At 47.3% G+C, this 23,181-nt stretch overlaps 1 protein-coding gene across 2 annotated transcripts in view; it reads left to right on the forward strand.

The window, feature by feature from the left end:
* Positions 1–2,094: 2,094 nt before the first annotated feature.
* Positions 2,095–23,181, forward strand: part of TBX20 (T-box transcription factor 20) — a 36,389-nt gene continuing 15,302 nt past the window's right edge. Inside the window, exons 1-6 of one of the 2 annotated variants that reach the window (XM_052692659.1) lie at positions 2,095–2,287; positions 3,590–3,824; positions 4,995–5,159; positions 10,060–10,168; positions 14,020–14,178; positions 17,894–17,970. In XM_052692659.1, coding sequence (XP_052548619.1) covers positions 2,161–2,287; positions 3,590–3,824; positions 4,995–5,159; positions 10,060–10,168; positions 14,020–14,178; positions 17,894–17,970 — 872 coding nt within the window. In that variant the 5' untranslated portion in view covers positions 2,095–2,160. Of the gene's footprint in view, positions 2,288–3,189; positions 3,825–4,994; positions 5,160–10,059; positions 10,169–14,019; positions 14,179–17,893; positions 17,971–23,181 lie in introns of those variants that run through there. The other variant, XM_052692658.1, reaches the window with a different exon arrangement.

Consider the following 23,181-nt stretch of genomic DNA (forward strand, 5'->3'; position numbering starts at 1 on the left):
TGGGTCGGGATCGGGGTGAGGAGCGTTTTGACGGGGTCCTCCAGCCTGGGAGACCTCGGGTGTGCGTGTGTGTGCGTGTGTGTGCGTGTGTGTGTGTGTGTGTGTGTGTGTGTGTGTGTCCCCGTGCCCGCTCCGCGCATACAAAGCCGCTTCCATCCGCCGCCTGCGATGTGCGAATAATTTTCGTCGGGGAGTTACACGGAACGGGAAAGCTTTTAGCACATTATCCGCCCGCAATTGGGCTCTAATCTCATTGCCAGCCCTCGGGTATTAATAGAGCCTTTCTCTTCCCAGCATGGATTTGCATCGGGGAGATACCGAATCGGCCGCCTCTCTTGGTGGCGGCCGTGTTTTCCACGGCAAAAGGCAGCGAGGGGTCTTCGTGTAATTGGGGGAGGGGGGAGGAGATGGAAGTGTTTTTAAATCTCGGGGGGAAGTATAATGAAATGGCTCTGCCGTGCCAGAGGGACGCCAGCGGCAAACCCCTGGGTGTGCTACACAGAAAGAGCTGCGGTGCTCGTTTCGTGTGCTTTGCAGCACTGACGGATTTCGTTCAAACGGGTTCGCAGAAGGCGAAGCGCTCCGTCCCGCTCGGGCGAAGCGGTGCTGCCGAGGGGGGCAGCGACAAAGAGCGGTGACATCCCGGGGTTCGGGGGGCGGCGGGCACCCCCAGCCCGACATCCCCAGCCCCGGCGATCCCAGCTCGCGGCCCCGCTCCACGCGCCTCTCCGCCAGGCCCGGGTGGGGCGGCCGGAGCCGGCCCCCCGTTCGTTGCCCCCGGGAGTGGGGGGCCAGACGGGCCTCGTTCCTTCATCCTCATCAAAACCGAGAATTTAAAGGTTCTCGCCGGACGGAGAGAAACCCTGCCCAGCTCGCAGATCTGCTTTCTCTCTCTCTCTCCCCCTCTCTCGGGGAAGGACCCCGTTTGAAACAAAACGAAGCCCCACTCTGCACACGCCGCACGTTGTACCGTCGGGGTCCTGGTTCCGGCTCCTCAGGAAGGCACGGGTAGGGCCGGGTCAGACCCGCACCGTGAGCCACGAACAGTGTCGCACCTGCACTGCAGCCCCCGCTGGGCCGGGCGCTTTATTGCCCCGCTGCCCTGGACGGAGAGGAGCGGCCGGGCGGCAGTGCCGCTGCTGGGCTTTACGTTCGCCCCATCCGTGAGAGTGGCAGCCCAAAGTGCTGCCGGATCTCCTACGAGGCAAAGCGAGATCTCCTCTGTACATAGATATATATATATATATAATTTTATTTTTGTATTGAATACGCATTTGTCACATAGTGTGTATATATGCATTGAGGGAGCTCTGCTGATGCAAAGGCAGCTCCGCAGATGCTCTTCAGCGATCCCAGCAGCGCGCTGCTGCCCCTACAGCACTCCCGGACCCCGTTTTGAGTTTAGAAGGTGGAACTTAGCTACAAATTCGCGCCTGCCCTTGGCTCGTTTCGGGGAGCAAAGCCGTTCTGTTTATTTTATTCGAGGAACTTCAGTTACATTCCTGCTTCTTTATTTACGGACAAGTGCTCACATGGTGCTGTGGTGCTGTGCGGAGCTGGGATTTGGGCTCCACGGTCCTTGTGGGCCCCTTCCAACTCGGGACGTCCTGTGGTTCTGTGTCTCTGTGTCCCGAGAGCTGAAGGGAGCACGAGTCCGTTCCCATCGCCGCCCCAGAGCAGCCCTCAGCTGTGACTCTCCTGGATCTCCTCGCTCTGCGCGCTCCACCAGCAGCACTCGGTGCGGGGCTGGGGCCGCGCTGGGACTCCGCGGGACCGGCACAAAGCACGGGGGATTCCGCTACGGGAAAACCGACGCCGAGAGCGGGGCGGCCCGGGGGAGCTCAGCGCCCGCGGAAAGAGCGCGGGGACGGCCGCCCCCTGCCCACCCCTCCTCCTCCTCCTCCTCCTCCTGCATCCTCCTCCTGCTCCATCCTCCTCCTCCTCCCGCCTCCGCCCCCTCCTCCGCGGCCGCGCCGAGCCCGGGGCCCTTGACGTGTCCCGCCGCCGATTGGCCGCCGGCCGATAGCATCTCGGCGGCCGCGCGTTAAGGCGGGGGAGAGAGCGGGCCTGGCTGCAGAGAGCCGCTGCGACGGGACGGGACGGGACGGGACGGGACAGAGGGGAGAATAGCGGAGCCGAGCCGCCCCGGCGGGGCTCGCCATGGAGTACACACCGCCCCCGAAGCCGCAGCTCTCGTCGCGGGCCAACGCCTTCTCCATCGCCGCCCTGATGTCGAGCGGCAGCTCCAAGGACAAGGAGGCCGCCGAGAGCACCATCAAGCCGCTGGGTGAGAGCGGGTGGGCGGGCGGCGAGCGCAGGTGGGCGGCGGGGCGGTGGGTGAACGGGACCCGGCCCACGCTCCGGCCCGGCTCTGGCTCTTCCAGGCTCCCCGCGGAGAACCGCTCCGCCAAAGCCGCTTCTGTCTTTATTTCGTCGCTTTCGGGAGAGGCTGCTCGGAGCGCAACCCCTTTCGTGGGTCCCTCCGTGTTCCATTCCGCTGTTTTGTTTTCTCGGGTTTCGCTATTCGTAGAATAATCTCACACTCCGAGGTAGCAGCGTTTCCGTCTTCTGCTGCGACATAAAGCGCTTAAATATGCAAAGCGAATGACCCATGGTTCTCAAAGTCAAAGAAAAGAAGCCCCGGGGTACACAGGGAAGGACAAAACTGTCCGCAGCCCTCAAAGCCCCTCGTTCCCAGCGCTCGCTGCGGGCTCCGAGCGGCAGCGGCAGCCTGCGGCACCCGGGCCGGGAGTTAGGGGTGTTTCTGGCGATTCCGGGTGACTTTCGGGTGAGCGATTTGGCTTCTCTGCGATCGCCCGCATTCCCGTTCCTGACGGATATTAAAAAGACGCCTGCACCGCTCTCCGATCTGTGTGCGTCCCTTGCGCGTATCCAAGAGAGCGCAGAGCTCTACAAGAAATCAGCATCGCGCTCGCAGGGCCACTGCCCGACGTGAACGTTGGGCTGGGGGCCGGGAAGGGCCGCTCTCTGTGCGTTCCCCCCGAGTCCCCCGCCCGGGTATTCCGGGGATCCATCGCGAACTTTATTTCTTTGCTGAGGCACGGTGCAGGCCGGCTGTGCCACAGTGCTCCTGTTGGGAACATTTAAGCGGGCTAAGCTTGGCTATTTCTCTCTCTCTCTCTCTCTCTCTCTCTCTTTATGATTACTATTATTTTATTTTATTTTTAGAAACGTTCGCTTTATCGTTTTTCAAACTTTTTTAACCCATTTCCCCACGCCATTCACTTAGAAATCTAAGCAAAACGACTGTCTGTACCCCGGCTTCTATTACCCGGAGATTTGGGGGAAATCCCCTTTCCAGTCTCACTCCGGGGCCGCCCTCAGCCGTCGCGCCCCACAGCCGGGGTCGGCTCCGGGCATCCTTCCCCTTTTTTGGGGTGGATGAAGGGCCAGCCTCCCCATATTCTAGCTCAAATCACCAGCCGGAGGAGCAGCGCGGCTCTGCGGGAGCGCTGGAAGGAGGGGCCCGACCGAGCTAGAAATGCCTCCTTTTTGGAAAGCTCTTTTTTGCCGGCAGCCAGCCCGGCTCAACGTCCCCTCACTGTCTCCTTTCCCCCGAACCCCGCAGAGCAATTCGTTGAGAAGTCCTCCTGCGCGCAGCCTCTGAGCGATCTGTCCGGCCTGGAGCCCCACGGGGACTTCAGCGGCAGCCCCTCGGCCCTGTGTACCGAGCCCCTCATCCCCACCACCCCCATCATCCCCAGCGAGGAGATGGCCAAAATCTCCTGCAGCCTGGAGACCAAGGAGCTGTGGGACAAGTTTCACGAGCTGGGCACGGAGATGATCATCACCAAGTCCGGCAGGTACGGCTGGCGGCGGCCCGACAGCAGCGCCGGGGGGGGAGGGAAGGGGAAGAGTTGCAGTGATAAAAAGAAGCAAAAGAGAGAAATTTGAAAAATAAAGGGGGTGTGGGGAGGAAATAAAGATGAAAAAAGTCCCAGCTCCCGGCTGTGACCCGGGAGCGCAGCGCGAATAGGAGTGAGAGCAGCGCGCGCTGCGCTGCGGGGTGCGCAAAGGGAGAGCCGTGCGGTGCGGTGGAGCTTTGGTTGTGCCCGGAGCTGCCCGCACGCAGCTGCGCCGGGCTCCCGGCTGTGAGTGCGGGGCTGTGCCGGCACGGACATGGCACGGAAAGCGGGGATTATCCCAGCTCTCGTTTGTAAATAGTGCGCAGAAGGACTCCAGGCTTTGCTGTCGCTTCAAACCGTTTTTCCAGGGAGGTTTTCGTGTTGATTTGGCTGCGCGGGGGAGCCGGGCGTCTGCTCGGGGTTGGTCCCGAAGCGACTCGTTCGGAACCGAGTTTGCTGACTGTTTCTCTAAGGAACGGCTCCGCACCAGTGTCTGTTAAAAAAATAACCCCAACGGATATATAAAATCTGGAATTTGAAGCTCATTTAAAAAAAAAAAAATATATATATATATATGTCGAAAGTTGTTTAAAGCTGTTTCTGGTCTACGGCAAAAAGCTTACAGTGAAAAAACTGTGAAATTTGTCAAAATGTTAATGCCGAAGGGAGAGCTGAATTCTCAAAACGCCTCTCAGAAATGTTGTAGGAATGCATCTAAGATCAGTGAGCGTGTTTGCTGAATTAAGTGCTGTGTTACTGCTCTAGCTCCAGCATGTATCTCATTAAAAATAGATCTGAATCAGTATTTCTTTGGTGCAACGATTTTTTGGAAGCACAGCGTTCTGTTAATAACCAGGCAGTAATCGCTGTCTCCTTTACTTTTTCACTTTTGCCATTTCTCCTTTTGCTTTAAAGAAATCGTTTGAACTTCAAGCAGCACTTCTGTGCGTATTGCAGAGGTGCACAGGATGCAATTTCTGTCACGCTGTAGCAATATTGGTAGATGCTTTCATTTTATTTTATTTTTTTCTAGGAGATTTGAACAGAAATTTCCTTCGTAGCAGCTTTTCTGAAGCGCTTCATTCTGTCCCCTGTCCCGTATTTATTTCCTGCTTTCCTCTCTTCCAGGAGGATGTTTCCCACGATCAGGGTTTCTTTCTCGGGGGTGGATCCTGAAGCCAAGTACATCGTGCTAATGGATATCGTTCCGGTGGACAATAAGAGATACAGATATGCCTACCACCGCTCCTCCTGGCTGGTGGCTGGGAAAGCCGACCCTCCGCTCCCAGCAAGGTTTGTGGGCTCTGCAGCTGCATTTCTTCCCTTCCCTTCCCTTTATTTATTCATTACCCTCCCCCTCCCCCTCCTTCCTGAAATACCTGCTGTTAATCTTTGATGCCGTTTGCAAACAGCGCTCTGAGAGCTCGAGTCCGTGCCCGACAAACTCGATCTCAGAACTCTGATTAATTTCTGTGGTGCAGAGTGGGGCCTCAGATCTTCGCTTGAGGGCTGATTTATACCCAGTGTTCGAAGCTGAACGGGGTTTGGCCAAAAGCTCTTGCGTATTTGCGTGCGTTTCTAAAGGAAGCTGCTGGCTGAAGGCTCTTTTATGTCTATATGTATTTTTAAATGAAGTTTACCTCAATTCAGATCAGAAAAAAATTTCAGAAACCCATTGCTTTGTCCCTGGGTTTGTTCTGCCCTCCCTGCTATGTCTGACCTTGTAATTTAACGCTATCCAAATCCGGCGGCGCTGCCACGTTACAGTGCAGCACTGCTTATGTTTGGCATTACATTATTTCTTAAAAACGTGTCCAGTGCTTACTGACCACTCTTTAGTTGTCCCTTACGGAACAAGTGAAGTGTGTGTCAGTCCTATGGCACAGAGGGTTTCTTATTGAGGATCTGTGGCAGACCTTGAGACTTTAGGGGACAAAAACAAAAACAAACCCACTGACAAACGAAGCTGTTTTCTCCACACCAACACCTCTTCCGTACAGAAGCAAAATGCTGTAGGAAACGAATCTCCGTGAGCATTCCCTTACTGCTGTTGATAAATATGACTCCTCCCTGCACGGGGAAGCCGCCGTTCCAGGCAGAGTGCAGCAGTTCTGTGGCACATCCCCTGCACGGCACGGGATCACAACGCGACCGGCGCTGCTCAGCCGGAGCTGCGGCTGTGCGGAGGTAATGCCTGGCTCCATGCAGGCATCGAGGGCAGCGCCAGGTGCCTCAGCCCGGGGCTGAGATCTTGCTTATTAGAGAGAGAGACGTTAGGAGTGAAGGAAGGAGTGGCAGCGCTTTGTTTGGATGGGTTTGGGGACCGAAGGCTGAGAGATTTCCTTGTTGGAGCAGCTCTGCTGAAATCCTGCTGACTGCTCGTCTCTGAAGGCGGCTCGGGGAAGTACGCAGGAGGCGTGCAGGGAGAAGCTGTTATTAAAGCAGTAACCCAGGAGTTATGGCAGCTTTGTTTTTGTGGCCAAAAGCTCCTTCCTGCAGCGTGGTTGGCGTCAGAGGGCTTCATCTGGGGTATTGTAATGGGCACTGATCAAACCCCACGGAAAATACATGGGTCCTGCTCCAAAGGAGTCAGCATCAAAAGAAAAAATAGGGGAAGGACAGAAATAGTTTCAGGGCAGGCTTCTCCCTTTAGCATTTGCTTTTGGGGTACCCTTACATAGGCTGCTGATCCACACATGAACTGGCTCAATGGGGAAATATTCACAAGAGTATAAGATAAGAGACCGATCCTTTGAAATAATGAGCAACTCCTTTCCTGCTAGCTGCTATAGGGCTGGGGTCAAACCTTGCTGGAATTTAACATTAATTACCACTGTCTGGTGGCAGCTCTGTAAGGTTCCTGTTGGGTCAGTGCTCCTCTGTACAAACGTGTACCTCTGCTGCACATCTCATTTCGTTTTCGGGATGTTCAGCCAACAGGCTGATGGCAGACACAGGTTCCTTCTCCTTTGTATGCACGGTGTCATGTACATGCACTTTCTGCTCTTTAAATTATTCGGTAAGGAAAGCTTGGCAAGAGGTGGAGCATGCTGCTGTTTGCATTACCGATGCTGCTGGCAGAGTGCTGGTACCACTTTTGAGGTAGGAGGCCTCCATCCTGCTCAAGCAGAAAGCAGCACCATTCCCATCCTGAATGGATCTGCTTCTGCTGTGATGAGTAGCCCTGCCAGCAGCAATCTCTCACACCCCCAGGCACACAGCTGTGTCCCCCCTCACCTGAGCAGGTCCCATATTTGTGTGGGTACCACTGCAACCTGAGGATTGCTCAGGACTCCCCTTATGCCTACTTGAAAGGCTCTGCAGAATCAAACCTGTGAGTTGCTCTGCTCTTTCTTATTATAAAACTAACTTTCAGCGCTAAGCCAGCCTTCCTCAGAACTGAACAGTACACTGTGATTCCCTCTGAAAGATGAGCCCTTCAGGGAACTTGCTGCAAGAAGCAGTAATATCCCTGCCTTCCTGCTGTCAGACAAGTTTGTGCTGCAACGATCACTTGAATACAACTACTTTTCAGAGAGTCCTTTGTCAATCTGCTATCTGGAAATAGAATTCCTGTGTGATACTTCATGTTTGTTCTTCCACGTTGCTGAGGCTTTGAGAAAGAATCATCATTTTCATAAGTTTCAGCATGTACATTTGTTTGCCCCTCTTCTTTTTCATCCCCTTTCTTTCACTTATAAAGTTCTTTTCTCTCATCCCCCCCCACCACACACACTTCCGTCTACGTATTTTATTTGGCTGCAGTAAGCTGCCCATCATCATTTATTTAATGGCATTGTAGTGTTTGCATGCTTACGGGGGAAACTTTTTAAAGGCATTGTACTTTGAAAATTATCTGTTTGAGACACAGATGTAATTAAAAGCAACATGTGTAGAAGCTTTAGGGCTTGTAGGACCAGAACAGCTGCTAAGCTAAACAGAAGCAGAGCACTGCAGCACTCCCAACTATGCGAGAAGGAAACCGTACCCAAACCTGGGCTGTATCATGAAACACCGTGGAGCAAATTCACAACCAAATAAGGCTCCTGAAGCTGCAGTGAGCTCGGGCGAGCGATCCCCGCATCCGGCCGTGGGCAGCAGAGCTCACGCAGCTCTGGGGTTGTTTTGTGTGCAGCGCAGGAATGCACGCGTTTATTTCTCTAATCCACCCGCATCAGCTTTCCCTGCCTCAGAGGGCAATGCATTTAGCTCTGAGCCCTCTGCTGCAGGGTCGGGCTGCAGGAGAAGCGTGCAGGGAGGTGCGGTCAGCCAGGTGGAGCCACGCGTGCAGCGGGATTGGAGGCATGCGGTGCATCAGCATGGAAGAGCCAGGTTTATTACACGTGTGCCTAACCACTATTGGGGTGCCAATCCTTCTGCTTCTTCCTTGCGAGCTCGTTGCTAACTCGTTCACAGCGTGAGTGCTGTGCCAGCCATTAACTGTGTATGGCATAAAACAATGGTGCTCGGCTTGTAGGCACACAACAATCCTGACTCGCTCCCCAAGTGCATATTTGAAATAGTTTGGCTTTTTGGTCCCAATTAGCCAAACCTTGCTGAGCCTGATGCTCTGTGATCACAGTAAACAGCATTAGCTATCCAGACATGCAAAATTAGGAGTCAGGCACCAAAAAAAGTCATGAGACTGGCTGCAAAGATGCAGGGGCTGGAAGCGATATGGTCAGGATTGTTTTTTCTTTGCCTTCTGTAATTTGAGGCTTCGAAAATTCACTGTTTTATATAGGAAAGCAAAGTGGATTTTCATAAAAGATGTTAGGTTTTCAGGCGCACTGTTATGTCCTCACGAGCTTTGCTCTACAGCTGGGAGCAGGGAGGACCCTGTGTGTTGGGCTCGCTGGCACAGCATCCCTCCCATGGGTGCAGCTGCACCAGCCGAGCGGTGCTGTGGATCAAGAGAAGGAAAACATCCTGCCCGCCTGGAGCGAGCCGTGCCAGTAAAGCTTCAGTTTCACCAGCAGGACTGTGCCTTGTGGATTCTGTTGGCAAAACAGAGAGCCCACGATCATATCTCTTTCCCCTCGGAGCAGCAAAGCGGTGCCTCAGGGGGCTTTAGCTCAGCTGTTTGCTGATTAGGGACCTGCATGGTTCCTCAAGCAGCTAAGCCTCATCGTTTTGAGAGTTTTCTATTCTCCTTTTGCTTAACTAGAATCATGACTCAATGAAAAAAAAAAAAAAAAAAAGCAAACAAATTCTCTCTGTTGGCCAGCATCTCAGCCCTGCATGATAGAGGGAATCTCTTGGTGTGGCCAAAAACACTGTCTGTAGAGAGCCAGGCCCTCTGCAAGTGATAACACACCCCGACAGCAGCAGAACCAGCCTGGTTTGCACTGGCTGAAGCTCTAATTCAGCCCTTAATTGGCTATCTCAAAAGCACTTTCAAGTTAAATCATTTTTATCAACGTATTATTCGTATAAAATCATTGTTTTTAAATAGGCCAGCACTTGCACTGCGTCTAGTCATAATGTATATATCATTCTATCTACATGTCTTCCTTACTTCCTTTTCTTCTGCTTAATTTCCTAGGCTGTTAATTACAGAGTTGCAATTAATTTCTTTCATGTCAGACCACTGTCCTGGACCGCAGCCCTCAACCTCTTATAAACACACGTCACCACAGCCAACGTGTGATCGAATGCAGGTTAAAATCATTATCACGGCTTAATGTTACATATAAAGAAAAAATGCATTTTTATCTGCATTCCCCCATTATCTCTCTAATGACACTGTGTTTTTTCTCTTGGAGCTGCAGTCATTGTTATTTTAAGTGCTTGTTAGTACAGCTGTGGGGAAAGACGATCAATTTTTCATTTGGGAAAAGAAGCAACAGTGACCGTTAGTTAATGTCTCCATTTTAGATAACTAGATAAAATAATAGCTACGGCCAGGGAGCAATCTAGCACTTGGTCACAGAATTCTTCATTAAGTTCCTGTGAACTAAACAACTTCAGGCATCTGCTTTGCTGCCTTTCATTAATGGCATTCATTCATTTGGGCAGATTGCATGCTTCTTGCTGTACTAGCAGATCTGTATTGCCCAGAGCTCTCAGGAAACCTACTGCTGTGAAACCATGCCACATCTTGAAAGCAAAATCTTGCTTTGGATTCTCCTATGGAGATGGTCCCTATTTGAGTTGAGTTTTCATGCAGAGGCCTCTTCCCTGTGTCTTTCAGGCTGTACGTGCACCCCGACTCCCCGTTCACAGGTGAGCAGTTGCTGAAGCAGATGGTGTCGTTTGAGAAGGTGAAGCTCACGAACAACGAGCTGGATCAGCATGGCCACGTGAGTAACCCTTCTTGGGGGAAAGGACCTGGAGAAACAGCGCTCTGCCACCGCATCCATTGGGGATGGGGAAACACCTGGGGTGGAGCTGAGCATTTCAGTGAGGGAGAGAAGGGAGGACTGAGCTTTGTGCTGTGCTCCTGCCTTTGCCTTGCCGAGACTTGGCAGCAGGCTTAGCCACCCACACTGGCTTGCAGGCTTGTCCCTGTGTGCTTGGAAGATGCCTCTCATTGCAGGCCACCTCTTAGGGTTGGGTTCATCCACAGGAACTCTTTTACCTCCAGACTCAACACAAGTTGGGCGTGGAGTTAGCAGAAAAGACACCACAAGAAGGAATATGGGATTATGAAATGTGCCTCAACAGCTCTTGAGATAACTGTGGGATGCCTGAAAGTCAGCGTACCACAGCATTCACTTGTCACTCTGGACAAAACTGGCCCCAAAAGAAATTTGGTCTTGTTGGTATCAGCCTTGTGTCACGAGACCTAGCTGGAACCAAGTGGATGGGCTTATGGGCTGAGAATGGGGGAGTTAAAAGGAAAGAGTCTAAATGCAGGGTCAGTAAGCGAGGTGTCAGGATGAGGGGGCTCATTTTGAGCTCTGACACGTGCTAGGAGGTAACTGACTGGTAAAGCAGAGCAACAGGGGTGTCCATGGTGTCAGCAAGGCCCCCACAGAGTGCTGCTTGTTGCTTTTGCAGGCTGGCTGAGGTGGTAGCCAATCGCCGGAGCTGCACTTGGTGCTAACAATTCTCATCTGAGGGAAGACTTGTGATCATTTCAAGACCTAAAAATTGAATCACAGTCATTTGCATTTAAAAATCCTCCTAGAAACAAGCAACCAAAAAATAATTTCTTTAAAAAAACGCTCAGCTAGATGCCTATATGTTGTTCTTTGTTAAGCTCCGTGTGTGGATATATGTTTCTTGAATCCAGTTCCCAGCAATGCTCCCTTCCTAGCAGAGGAACTAGCAGAGGCTGTCTTTTTTTCCCCCCTCTTATTTCATAGCCTGTAGAAGGGCAAGGCTGAAGATTTGTGGGCTCTTTCACCGAGTGATGATAGAGCAGTATATGTGCGCATTTAAAAAGAAGCATTTTTCATCATAACAGGGGCCATGTGTGCCTCTAATAAAGGGCTTGAAGCAGTGTATCACACACTAGTTAGGAGCGGTGCAGTTCCCAGAAGCCCAGATGAGTATAAAAAAGAAGTCGGTCTGCGAAGCTGTCGGGAATAGGGACACATAACAGAGCAAGATGTCAGTGTTGTGCAGGCAGGCAGCGGGGGAACATGGCCTGCAGCAGAGGTGTGGCCGCCGGTTCACTTTCCAAGCGGCGGAGGTGGAAGGCTTTCGAAGTTAATGGAAAAGTTTTGCACATTTGGTTAAGAATAAGCCTGGAAGGCTTGATCCTGTGTTGAGATTTGTGTGACAGATATTATGCTATCGTGGAGCACTCCCTTTTTAGTGTTTTGCCGTGTTTTATGTTCCAAATGAGGGTGTCAGGTTTTATGTGCTGCCTTATGAAGCTGTGTAAATGTCATGTCTGGATGCTCTATAGAATGAAGGAGCAAATTCTTCCTCTGAAGCCTTTAAAGGATGTTTGCTGTGGCATGGCAAATGGGGCTGCTGAGGTCCAAGACAAGGGAGGAATGGAAATGCCTCTTTAAAATTTGCCTTTCTGTTTGAAAGAGTTGTGCTTTGCTGATGAGATCTTTTTAATTGTCCTGCTATAACGTTAATTACGTTTGATGAGGCGTGTCGCTTCCTGAGGAAGCTTTAATGACCTAAAACCTGTCTTTAAATACTAGTTATGGGTACAGCAGTTAGAACCAGCCTAATTTCAGTTTTTTCTAGCGGCTTGCTTTCTCCATCATCCAGAAGACAGTTTTGGTTGTGAAGGTAATTGCGGTGTTTTATTTGTAGAGTGCTTCAGTTTCCTGAAAAGGAATCTGAAGAAAAGAGAGGCATTTGTTTGCCTTACCATTTGTTTGTTTTCTCTTATTCTGAGACTTCTGGAGTTGGCAAGCGTTGCTGCTGTGTATCTTCAGCAGCACACATAACCCCACAGCTATGTACATTTTCTCCCCAAGCATCAAGCAGAAGTCTTATCTCTGTGTGCATGACATACAGTTTGCACCATGGAAACACTTGCAGATATCCTTACCAGAGAAAGGAAGTGGCTCTCGCCTCTGGATTTCTGCAGCGGAGCAAGTAATTCCTCTTTCTTTCTGCTTGTGATACACTGATGAGCACGACATTTTTTTGATTTCTGGTGATGGTTTTCGCATTGGCTGTTTTTTCCTGGGACTTTTGGCTGCACTCAGTTGTGGTGGCATTATTTCTGGTTTATGGTGAGGTGAATCATGAGTGTGTACATTATCATAATTGCTTTTCTGGCATTTATGATAGCAAAACTTAAACAGATGAACGTTTGCAGAAGCAAACATGGAGGTGTGAACACAGGCAACTGTGAAAGCTGGGATTTCAGAACAGCCACAGGCGGTTACGCCCAGGCGTTTCTTAAAGTTAACCTGGCAGAAGTTAGGAACCTATAGGCTTTTAAAAAGCAAACCTTGCCCAGCAGCTCTTCCTGAGCTAATGTGGAAGGTGGATTCCCAGCACAGTTCTCAAATTCTAAGGATTTTGCTGCTGGCATCCAGATTGCCTCTGGTGACTGGCCTGCCGTCGGTGGGAGCCAGTTGCCCACAAGGTCCATCTGGCCCCTGCTAATCCTAAAAGGACCTGTTCTGGCCACCTCCACACCTGAAGTGTCAGCACGGGGGCAGATGGGATGGCTGGGTAAGCACTCAATGCAGCCAGCTCCTCCAGGTTGTTCCCATCACATCCAATGATGCTTTAAGGTGGTACCTTTGTGCAGTCTCCACTGAGTGCAGCCTGTGTGACCCCTGCAGTCACAGTGCATGTCATAGCAATATTTGGCCCCAGGGGAAAAACGAGGACATGCAACCTTTCCTATTTACTGAGCTAGCACGAAGTACTGCCCTGCTTCTGCTGTGTTTCAGCTGAAGTTAACGCTTCCCAAGGAATGCACATTAGCTATTCCAGATGTACAGAGCTGGCTGCAGTGTAGTTATGGCCCCTGTAAAATAGAACCACCCACTCCTTTGCCAATTTAGTCTTGTGACTGTGATTATATCCAAAACAAGGACTGGTGCAAGCCGAACTCTGTATTTAATTCTTATATTGTAATGCTGTGGTTAGAGGCAGCCAAAAAGGCCTCCATCCCATGGTAATTCAAGCAAATGGGAATCGCTGTTTGACGCCAGTGAACATTGGAATTGGTTTGTTGGTACATTAAGTTTAGAATTATTTCGGGGGCCCACAAACAAGAATTAATGAGACAAAATGGAAAAACTTGGTCATTTGGGGTTTCTGTCCTAGTTTCCCTTCTTGGTAGTTTATGGTGAAGAATATCTATCATGTAGGTTGCTTTAAAGGCTTGCTACAATATAAAGATCTGGGAAGTTTTATTTTTTGGTCAGACAGTTTGTGCTGGCAATGGTGGTTTTTATTTTTTGGGGGGGTGATTCTTGGCTTTCTACACTCAGCACCTGCATGATTTTGTAAACGTTAGGGCTTGGTCATACACTTTCAAGAATAAAATACCCACATTTGCAGGTGAAACCTGCAAACTAGGTCCCATACAAGCAATAAGATCAGGTAGGTAACACATTTCATCTGTAGGAATAGGTACTCATGTTCCTGGACGCTTACCTGTAACATGGGAGGCAGAGGAAACCACCTCTTCAACTTCTTCTACAGCTTCATTATAGTCTTCAAGGGTCTTGTTAATCTTCCTCTCAGGGCAGTGCCATGTAACTCTTTCTTGCAGATCATTTTAAACTCCATGCACAAGTACCAGCCAAGAGTCCACATCATTAAGAAGAAAGATCACACGGCTTCTTTGTTAAATCTGAAATCCGAAGAGTTCAGGACATTTATCTTTCCAGAGACAGTTTTTACTGCTGTCACAGCCTACCAGAATCAATTGGTGAGTATAGTTGCTAATTTGCACAGATACAGTTAAATTCCACCCTGCTAAAAATTCCCTTTTTCCCCAGTCTCGTCTAGGAAAGTTTCTGATAGAACCTACCTTTCCATTCTAACAGTGGCTTTGGCTGGCTTCATTCATATTCAGAAGTCACCCTTATGTACACAGATAGTTCTGCTAACTTCAAAGGGACGTAAGGATTATTCACGGGAATAAAGATGACTTGAAAGGAGCTTTCATTTTTATTCCTTTCTTTCTATACAAGGCAGTTTGCATATTATCATTCTGTCCTTTTCTAATTATAGTTCATTAAGGAACCATTTTTATTCAAAGTGATCTTTCATGCCATGAGCAATTAGCTGTGCAATACGCTGGTTTGCACGTCACGATTTCATGGGTTTAAGAAGTTGACTGATTAAGCTTTAAGGCTCAAATCTAAAGGAAATCACCCAGAGATACGCTTTTCAGAGGCTGCCCAGATTACATCCAGATGTTTGAATTTCAATTTGCATGCCAGTGAATAATGTATACAAAATGGAGGAGATCAAAACAATGGATTGCTAATGAGTAATTTTAGGAAGTATATAAACAATTGGAAAGCAGAGGCTTTACTTACCAGTGGGTAGAGCTTTAATATTTAAGTCACTAGAAACATGTCGTTGGCTTCAGTGCGATTCAGAATGTATTTAAAAGGATGAATGTCTTCTGCATTTCAAAAAGAGAACCCTTTCCATCTCTTAATTCCCCCAAGTTAAGAAAAATTCAAGAAGTACTGTCCAAACATGTGGGCAGGCAGCATCCTGGAGTCAAAGAACCTACTGTTGTCTTAAAGAAGTCTGCGCTTCTTTAAGAAGCGCTATAAAGAAATACTAACTCATTTCCAAATGCCGTGGACAAAATGAAGCTACAGCATGAGGGTTCAAATAAGCTGTGGATGCAGCAGTTAGTTCTTGTGACAGACCCCACATCCAGCTTTAAGGCTCCAACATCTGATGTTTTGACTGTAGACTCAGGTTCAGCACACGACAATCTCAAAAAACATACAGTTTGAACATTTGGTTAGATTTTTTCCTTTTAGCTTTCTGTAGAAACTTAGTAGAACACAGGAGGCACTAAGCTAGCTAAACCTGCATTTATTTCTATAGGATAGATTTATGTTTACCATCGATATTTATGTAAGAGATGTTTCCAAACTAACCTTCCCAAAGAACATGCAACGAGTCCTGGAAAATTTCTCAATGGAACATCTCCGGAACCCCTAGAGGTTGATGCTGTCATTTTATTTATGACTAATGAAAATGGAGCCTTTTTTCATTTTTGCCATTTCTTTCAGAACTGTTTTAAGGAGGGGCTGATTACATTTCTGGAGGTTATTAGATAAAAGCTAAATACATTACACTTTCAACAAACTATCTCATAATTTAAGATTTAAAGGGCATGCATTTATTTAAACAGTCAAACCACTGCCACAGAGTTGAATTGTAGGTCAAATTTCATTTTAAAATGCTTTCTAGCAGATGTTCTCTGATTGTTTGTGAGACAGTCTCTCAGGAAAAATACGGCCATAAATGATTGCGAGTCTCATCTGGCTTTGGTGAATACAAAAAGTTTCTCTTGTGATGTCATACCAAATTTTTAATATTGGGAAAATGGAAGTATGATTGGTGAAAATACACTCAAGAGATGAATAGAAATCCTCACGATTCTGCAGTACACTTGGCTCGGCGTGCCAGTGATGTAAGTCAATCCAACTAGTTAGAGCTTGTCTTTTTGCAAGGTAGCTTTCAAGTCCTGCCACTAAAATGTTCCCCATACGTGAGGCAGCAACCTGCTGCTCTTCCCAGCATTGCTGCAAATCTGGCACATAGGCTTCTCAGGAGGTGGATGACACTGCACCTGGCTTGCTGAGCTGTTGCAAAGCTAGTATTGAGGATAGTTGTCCCTGAGAGTGTTTGCAAGGCAGAACAGCCCCAAAACCTCAGCCAACGCTGGGGTCCGGTGCCATTTGACCAGCCTCCAGTGGACAGCCGTGGGCTTGATGGCAACGTGATTGTCTAAGGATTTGGAAAAGAACCCTTTCCTTTTTGAGTCCGTAGGGCCATTCTTTAAAAAAAAATGGAGCTTCTGTGGCACAGGGTTTTGGGGTTGGTCTTTTTTTTTTTTTTTGAGGAAAGTCGGGCTGAAACCACTGCTCCACTGCTCCGTAGGCAGTGTTGATTTTCATCAATTGTAGCTGAAGTTGGTGGCTGCCCTTCAGGTCAGACCACATGTTGTCCCTCTGCTCCAAGAAAAACTATAACTCCCACTTGCTGTTTAGCATAAATGGTAAATCCAAATACTGTTTTGATTGTCAGAGAATCACAGAATGGCCAGGGTTGGAAGGGACCTCAAGGATCATGAATCTCCAACCCCCTGCCACATGCAGGGCCACCAACCTCCCCATTTAATACCAGACCAGGCTGCCCAGGGCCCCATCCAACCTGGCCTTGAACACCTCCAGGGATGGATGGGGCATCCACAGCCTCTCTGGGCAGCTGTTCCAGCACCTCACCACTCTCTCTGTAAAGAACTTCCCCCTGACATCCAACCTAAATCTTCCCTCTCTCAACTTCAAACCATTTCCCCTTGTTCTGCCATTTCCCCTTGTCCTTCTCTCAAGTGCTACTCACCAAACTTTTTTTAACTGAACAGCTAGAAAACTGCTAAGGCAACGGTGTGTTTTCCTGTTCCCAGAAACACAGTGGAAGCCCCCATCTCTTCCAGGGAAGTTTCACTGCAAAGTTCAGTGCATCCCTGGTGCCACAGGGTGTCCTGGTCTGTGGTTACTCTGGCAAAAATAAAGGCTGACAAAGTGTTCAGAGTTGTAGGGCTGCATTTGAAGATGGGAGGGGAGTTTTTCTTTCAAGAGATCTGGCTTTGTAGGACTGACTGTTTTAATGGGGTTACTATTTTAACCTTTCCCTTCCCTTCCCTTCCCTTCCCTTCCCTTCCCTTCCCTTCCCTTCCCTTCCCTTCCCTTCCCTTCCCTTCCCTTCCCTTCCCTTCCCTTCCCTTCCCTTCCCTTCCCTTCCCTTCCCTTCCCTTCCCTTCCCTTCCCTTCCCTTCCCTTCCCTTCCCTTCCCTTCCCTTCCCTTCCCTTCCCTTCCCTTCCCTTCCCTTCCCTTCCCTTCCCTTCCCTTCCCTTCCCTTCCCTTCCCTTCCCTTCCCTTCCCTTCCCTTCCCTTCCCATCTTTCCATGCAAAACCAGCTAAACTGCCCCTGTGTGATGGGAGGTAAATCTGGCTGAGAATATTTGCATGACAGTTAAAAAAAAAATAGGAAAAAAAAATGGGGCTGAAGTCTGCAGGCAGCTTCCCTCGGTTTGGACATAGCTGATGTGCAGCTCCACTGGAGAGGCTCAAATGCTTGCAGCGTGCTGTGCTTTCTCATGGATAAAAGCTACCTGATTTGTGTTGTCTGGAAGCAATAATGCCTCATGTGGGTGGGTTACTCCTGCTCTGGGTAATACAAAGTCTGAGCCTGCTGTACCCTTTGGTCTTTCTGCTCTCGTATGAATTATATACATGGCTTTGCAGCACCTCAAGAGTTGTGCACACACATGAAGAACATGGATACAACTAGTGGTGAGGTCAGGAGAATGGATAGGCAAACACTTTGTACACTGCCATACTTTAACACTGTTTTCATGTTGCGTTGCTTTTTTCTGTGTTTCCAGATAACCAAGTTGAAAATTGACAGCAACCCTTTTGCCAAAGGATTCCGCGACTCTTCCAGACTCACTGATATCGAGAGGTAATGGGGACTTTCTGTTTACTTTCCATGCAGATAAGATAAAGAGAAGGGAGAGTTTGTAGGAAAAGCATCCTTTCAACTCCTGAGAAGCTGTGCATTTTAAAGTTATCTTGTTGCATATGGTAAGCCTCCTGCACCTCCTTTAAAAATACTTACAAACTTTACGAAGAAAGAGCTGTGCTGAGTTTTGACATCTGTTCCAGTTGAGGCCAATATATTCATCTTCCTGATGGGGCTTCTTGAAGGGGGAGACAGTCAGTTTTAAAACTTTAGAATGAAAAGCTTTTTTCTTATCTTGCCATTTAATCCTATTGAGGGCTGTGAATTGGGTCACTGGGAAACAAGGGCAGTGGTCCTGTGAAAAACATCTTTATAGCTCCTCACTGCTTCACACAGTGGAAAAGAGAGGGGGAGCTTCCCAAAATACACTTCAGCAGTCCCAGACACTGAAGTCAGCAATTATTGCCATCAGGACAAATCCCATAACTCCCACTCTGACGACAAAGATGCCATTTTTGTTTCACCAAAATTGTACTGCATGCTTCATCAGGGGAAAGCTTTATCTGCAAACTGTGGAGTTTTGTGTGTACAGATCATTATAAGCAACTGCTGCTATAGGGACAGAAGCATTAACCCACAGCTGAGTAGGAAATAAACTCTGATCTCTTGGTAGCTCTCCAGTGCTTCACATTTTTATGATATCGTGTCGAACGGTTTGGCAAATGAAGTAAATTTAGCAGCCTGTGTCCTTTAGGCTGGAAGAGAACTTGATGGAGATGGATGTAGCACATCCAAATTTTCCTATATGATCATGAAAGTAAACTGGGAGAGGCCAAAACCCTCCAGGCTCCTATTTGGGAATATCCAGATGTATCTGTGATTCATTTTCCATGGGTGCACATAGGGGACAAAACGGAATATGACTTTATTGAGCATATAGCTAGAAAATCTCCTTACAGCAAAAGTGCATAAATCCAAACAAATCTATGGCTGGAAAGTGTTGATATAACTTATACCTTACTCCTTCTGGATCATTAGTGATCTGCTAAGTTGCTGGGTGAAACAACAGTAATTCTGAGAAAAAAAGAAGCATGTGAATAATAATGCATGCTTGCAAAGCTGTTAAAAATTTCTTTCTAGGTGAAGGACTTTTAGATGAAAATGGAGAAAAGTAACATAAATTTAACTAAAATAGCATAGCCTGGTTTCTGGACAGAGCACTAGAAAACAAACAATGTGCAAAGCTCAGGCAGGAATGCAGGAAATAGTCAAGAAAGGACCTGTAGGAAGAGAAGAGAGCTTGATCCTCACGTTTCAGTTTCTTTGCTTTACAGACAGGCAAGATCTAATGACACAGCTTTGCAAGAGCTGAGAGAGTCTGAATAGATAGATAAGCGGGAAGAAAAACTGAGTTACCTCTGTGCTGATGAACTGACCATCGTGGTGCTGGGTATGAAGGGAATTTTTCCAGAGGACATTTTATTATAACAGCACATGGCACGAAGTCAGAAATGCTGAGCATAAACCACAGTGCCCTTTTGTTTATTGATAAGAATAGAGCCTGAGACAGGCAGCCTAGCCCAGGCATGAACGTTGCCGTGAAAGATAAGGTATCCAAATGTGAAACCTACAATAAATACAAAAACAGACCGTGGAAAAGTATTGAAATACCATTAAAACTCTGCATTTGAGGGTCTAGGTTTGGATACGATCTTATTTTCACTTAAATGGAAGCATTTAGCTCTGGTTAGGGCACAGTGGTGTTTAAGAAAAAAGATCTGCTGCATTGTTTATCAAGTAATATGACAGTAAATGTGTGATACACAAGGGGGCTAGCTAATAGGAGATTGATTTCCTAAGTTATTAGATACAGTCCAGACATACCAAAGGCTTTATTCATTTCCAGCATTAAATAATCAGGCACATAAGAATGTCATTTTCAAAGTGCTCACTGTTCTACAGCTTTCATCTTAGCACCAGCAATATTACTTAAATAAACGTGATGTGAAGCAGGAGAGATAGCAATGCGAGGTATGACACAGGAAGGGTTTCCGGGCTTACGTCCAATGAGGTGAGCATTACAAGATGCAGGGGATGCACAGGATAGAGCAGTGTGATTCTCCTTCAGTCGAGTTGGAAATGTGGTACGTTTGGTAAGACGGCCGTGTGATAAGAAATACTTGCAGACACGTACCATGTGTATCTGTGCCAGGGAAGGACTGTAGTGCAACTGCACATTTGCCCAGCTCTTGACCTAGAAGCTGTGAACCTGTCTTGCATGCACTTCTTCCTAAGATAGCTTGCATACAGCGTGTGCATGCATAATCTGCAATGCTGTGCGGTGATCTTAACGGTTTCCTGTAAAGCTGCCTGTGATGTTAGGGCCAAGAGAGCACTAATTTACCACAAGTTCCAGCTTTTCAGAATGACCTAAGTAGTGTGAAAGTGTACAGAGCTTTGTATTTCATTTCCAGGTATTTAAGCCTGCTTTTTCCTAAACAGCCTTTGGGGAGGGAAACAAATCAGATCAATTGATCTTTAGAGACCTAAAGAAATTAAATTAGTCTGGAGTCAGTTACTGCACTAAACCATCCGGTAATTGGATTGCTCCTTGTAACTGATTGAAAACAGCCCCTATCTGTAACAATATAGGGAGCTTTTCTTTATAGTAGATCTGAGAGAAAAACACATCTTTTTATGACATGATGACAGAAATTGCACTTTTTTAACCTAATTGAATATGATCTTATAAATATGTGACTTTAACGATTTCAAGCTTCCCATTCTAGATTTACGATCTCTGTGTAGGAAATTCAAGCTGCAAATGCCTTTAGGATTAAATTTGTTTGCATTATATGTGTTGGAGTTATAATATATGTAAAAGTAGTCAGGTTTGCAAAATGATAATGGAGCTCTACAAATGCAAAGCTATTCAAGTTCCTACATTTTCTTTTGTTGTTGTCTAACTGCCTTACAAACATTTGCTAGTACTCATGGCTATCTGTAAAAGCTTTTCACTGTTCACTTGGTATATATTGAATTTTCAGTAGGATGTGAGATTCCTTCCTTCCACAATCAACTCTTTCCATACGTTACTTGTGGTAATCTACTTATGGCAACAGGACAGGCTTTATCTATGGCTACTGAGATTTAGATAAGTTCTGACTCACCTTTTGATCTTTTTTATGTGGTATTTATTTATTTTTTCCTATTATAAAGAAGGCTTCTGCGGTGGTTGTGATTGAAAAACCAAACATTTAGCTTCAGTTACCAGACTGTGTATCTTGATGTTCTGCGGTGCTGACTACAAAATGCCAAGCACAGTAATGCGGATGATGAGAAATCTTTTTTAATGGCAACCTGTGTTTAATAATAATAATTAAAAAACAAAACCAAGCAACAACAACAAAAACAAATAAACCAAAAAGTAATGCAAGTTTTATGGGCAGTTCACTCTGCGGTTAAGTTTTAAGGGAATATCTTTATGCTTCTGCTAAAGTAAAACTGCCAAGCTCATAAAAGAGGCAAAAACAAAACTCAAACAGAATAGATTCAGAATTTGTCTTCTGAGTTATGATAAAGGTGGCCTTTCAAAAGTAAATAAATAGCTAAAACTATTAGAGTGAAGTGTCATGCAAACAGTCCAGTGAAATGAGCGATCGTTTGAAGAGCATGAGTTGCCTGAACTACTGAATTGTAACCTAATGATCAAACAAGAATTGACACAGCATAATTATGACTTGAATGCTGCTGGGCTGTTTTCTCCAGCATGTGATAGGCAAGTTCAGGTTGTGAACTTGAGACTGTTAAAGGCAACTAAGGGAGTATACCCATACATACAAGCCTTTCTGGGAGATAGAGACTTGCTTTAAGGAGATAATGGGAAAGTCTGGCTGCACAACCAAGTGATTTCTAGGCAGAGAAAGCAAGGAGTGGGGGCTAGGGGAAGTAAGAGAGCCACAACCCAGCATACCAGCTAGATTTGCACAGTAATCAGATTCTGAATTTCCCCCTGAGGAGCTTCGTGTCTGAAACGTGGAGATACATTGTACTGCCTTACCAGGCTGCAAGTGAAATGGATGCTGATGCCCAGATACAGGTAGTGTCTCACTGAAGTAGCAGTCAAACCATGTACTTCATGTGCTGTCAGCAGCTGTCTCTGCTCCCATCCTTTCCTTGTTCACCCTACAGAGGCTACCTTCCTCCCTGCTCCCACTGGTTACTGCTAGCTTAGAGGAAAGACCCCAGCTTGCTGCCAGAAATGCATACCCTCTGTCCATGCTCGAGTAGGGCTTTCCCATAGCTGTTGTTGATGTGGGGAGAAGTGATGTTCTGAGCTTAGGGAGAGACACTGGGTGCAGCAGTACCTAAACGCCTGGTGACTCATACTTGTTGCAGATGTGCTGAGGTTATTCCAGCAACTGCTGCTGCAAGGGGCTGGATTGATTATCTGTAGCTTCTGTATTCACCTTTCCAGACCTTGCAGGAGGCTTGAATGCCTTAGGATACGTAGTGAGCATTACCTGCCTACATTTAGGCACCTGGAATAGCTGAAACCTGAAACATTCCCTTCAAATTTGATTCCTCCAACTCTACTTCCTGCTAGCAGTCAACTCTTCCTTTTCTCCAGCATAAACCCTTCCTTGCTAGCTAAAACCTCTTCAGTTCCCAAGATTTTAAGCATTAACTTATTTTCTAGTTAGGCCTGCTTTTCTGTTATCTCCTTCTTGTGCAAAGTTGTATGAAATATTTTAATTTGCTAGTGTTTTCCGCTTAGCAGTGCATGCCAAGCAGGTGGGATGATGTCAAATCCCATCCACCACTTCCATCTCAGGGAAGATTTTCCAGGAGATTTCCCCAGGCCTGTGTGTCACAGTGCTGCTCTGCCTTTACCTTGCATCCTCTGCCTGACAGTCACAAAGAACTGATAGAACTCCTTTTCAACCCAGGCCATTGTTTGAAATGTATTTTGCAGGGAAAAAGATACATAGAAAGAGCTTTGATATGCATTTGTAGTGGTTATGCTTTTGGCAAACAGGAGAAAAAAAATAAGTTCTCCTTTTTTTATTTCATTCCCTGTATAAAGACTTACTCATTTTTTTTCAGCTGAGAGATGTAGAGTGGGTATACTTAATATCCTCATGTTCCTCCTTCAGTTATTACTTTTCCCATGTCATGGCTTCAGCCAAGCTAAATCACCTCCATGTTACA

This window comes from Tympanuchus pallidicinctus, unplaced genomic scaffold (assembly GCF_026119805.1).
Source record: "Tympanuchus pallidicinctus isolate F22 unplaced genomic scaffold, pur_lepc_1.0 scaffold3, whole genome shotgun sequence".
In the NCBI taxonomy this organism is placed as follows: Eukaryota; Metazoa; Chordata; class Aves; order Galliformes; family Phasianidae; genus Tympanuchus; species Tympanuchus pallidicinctus.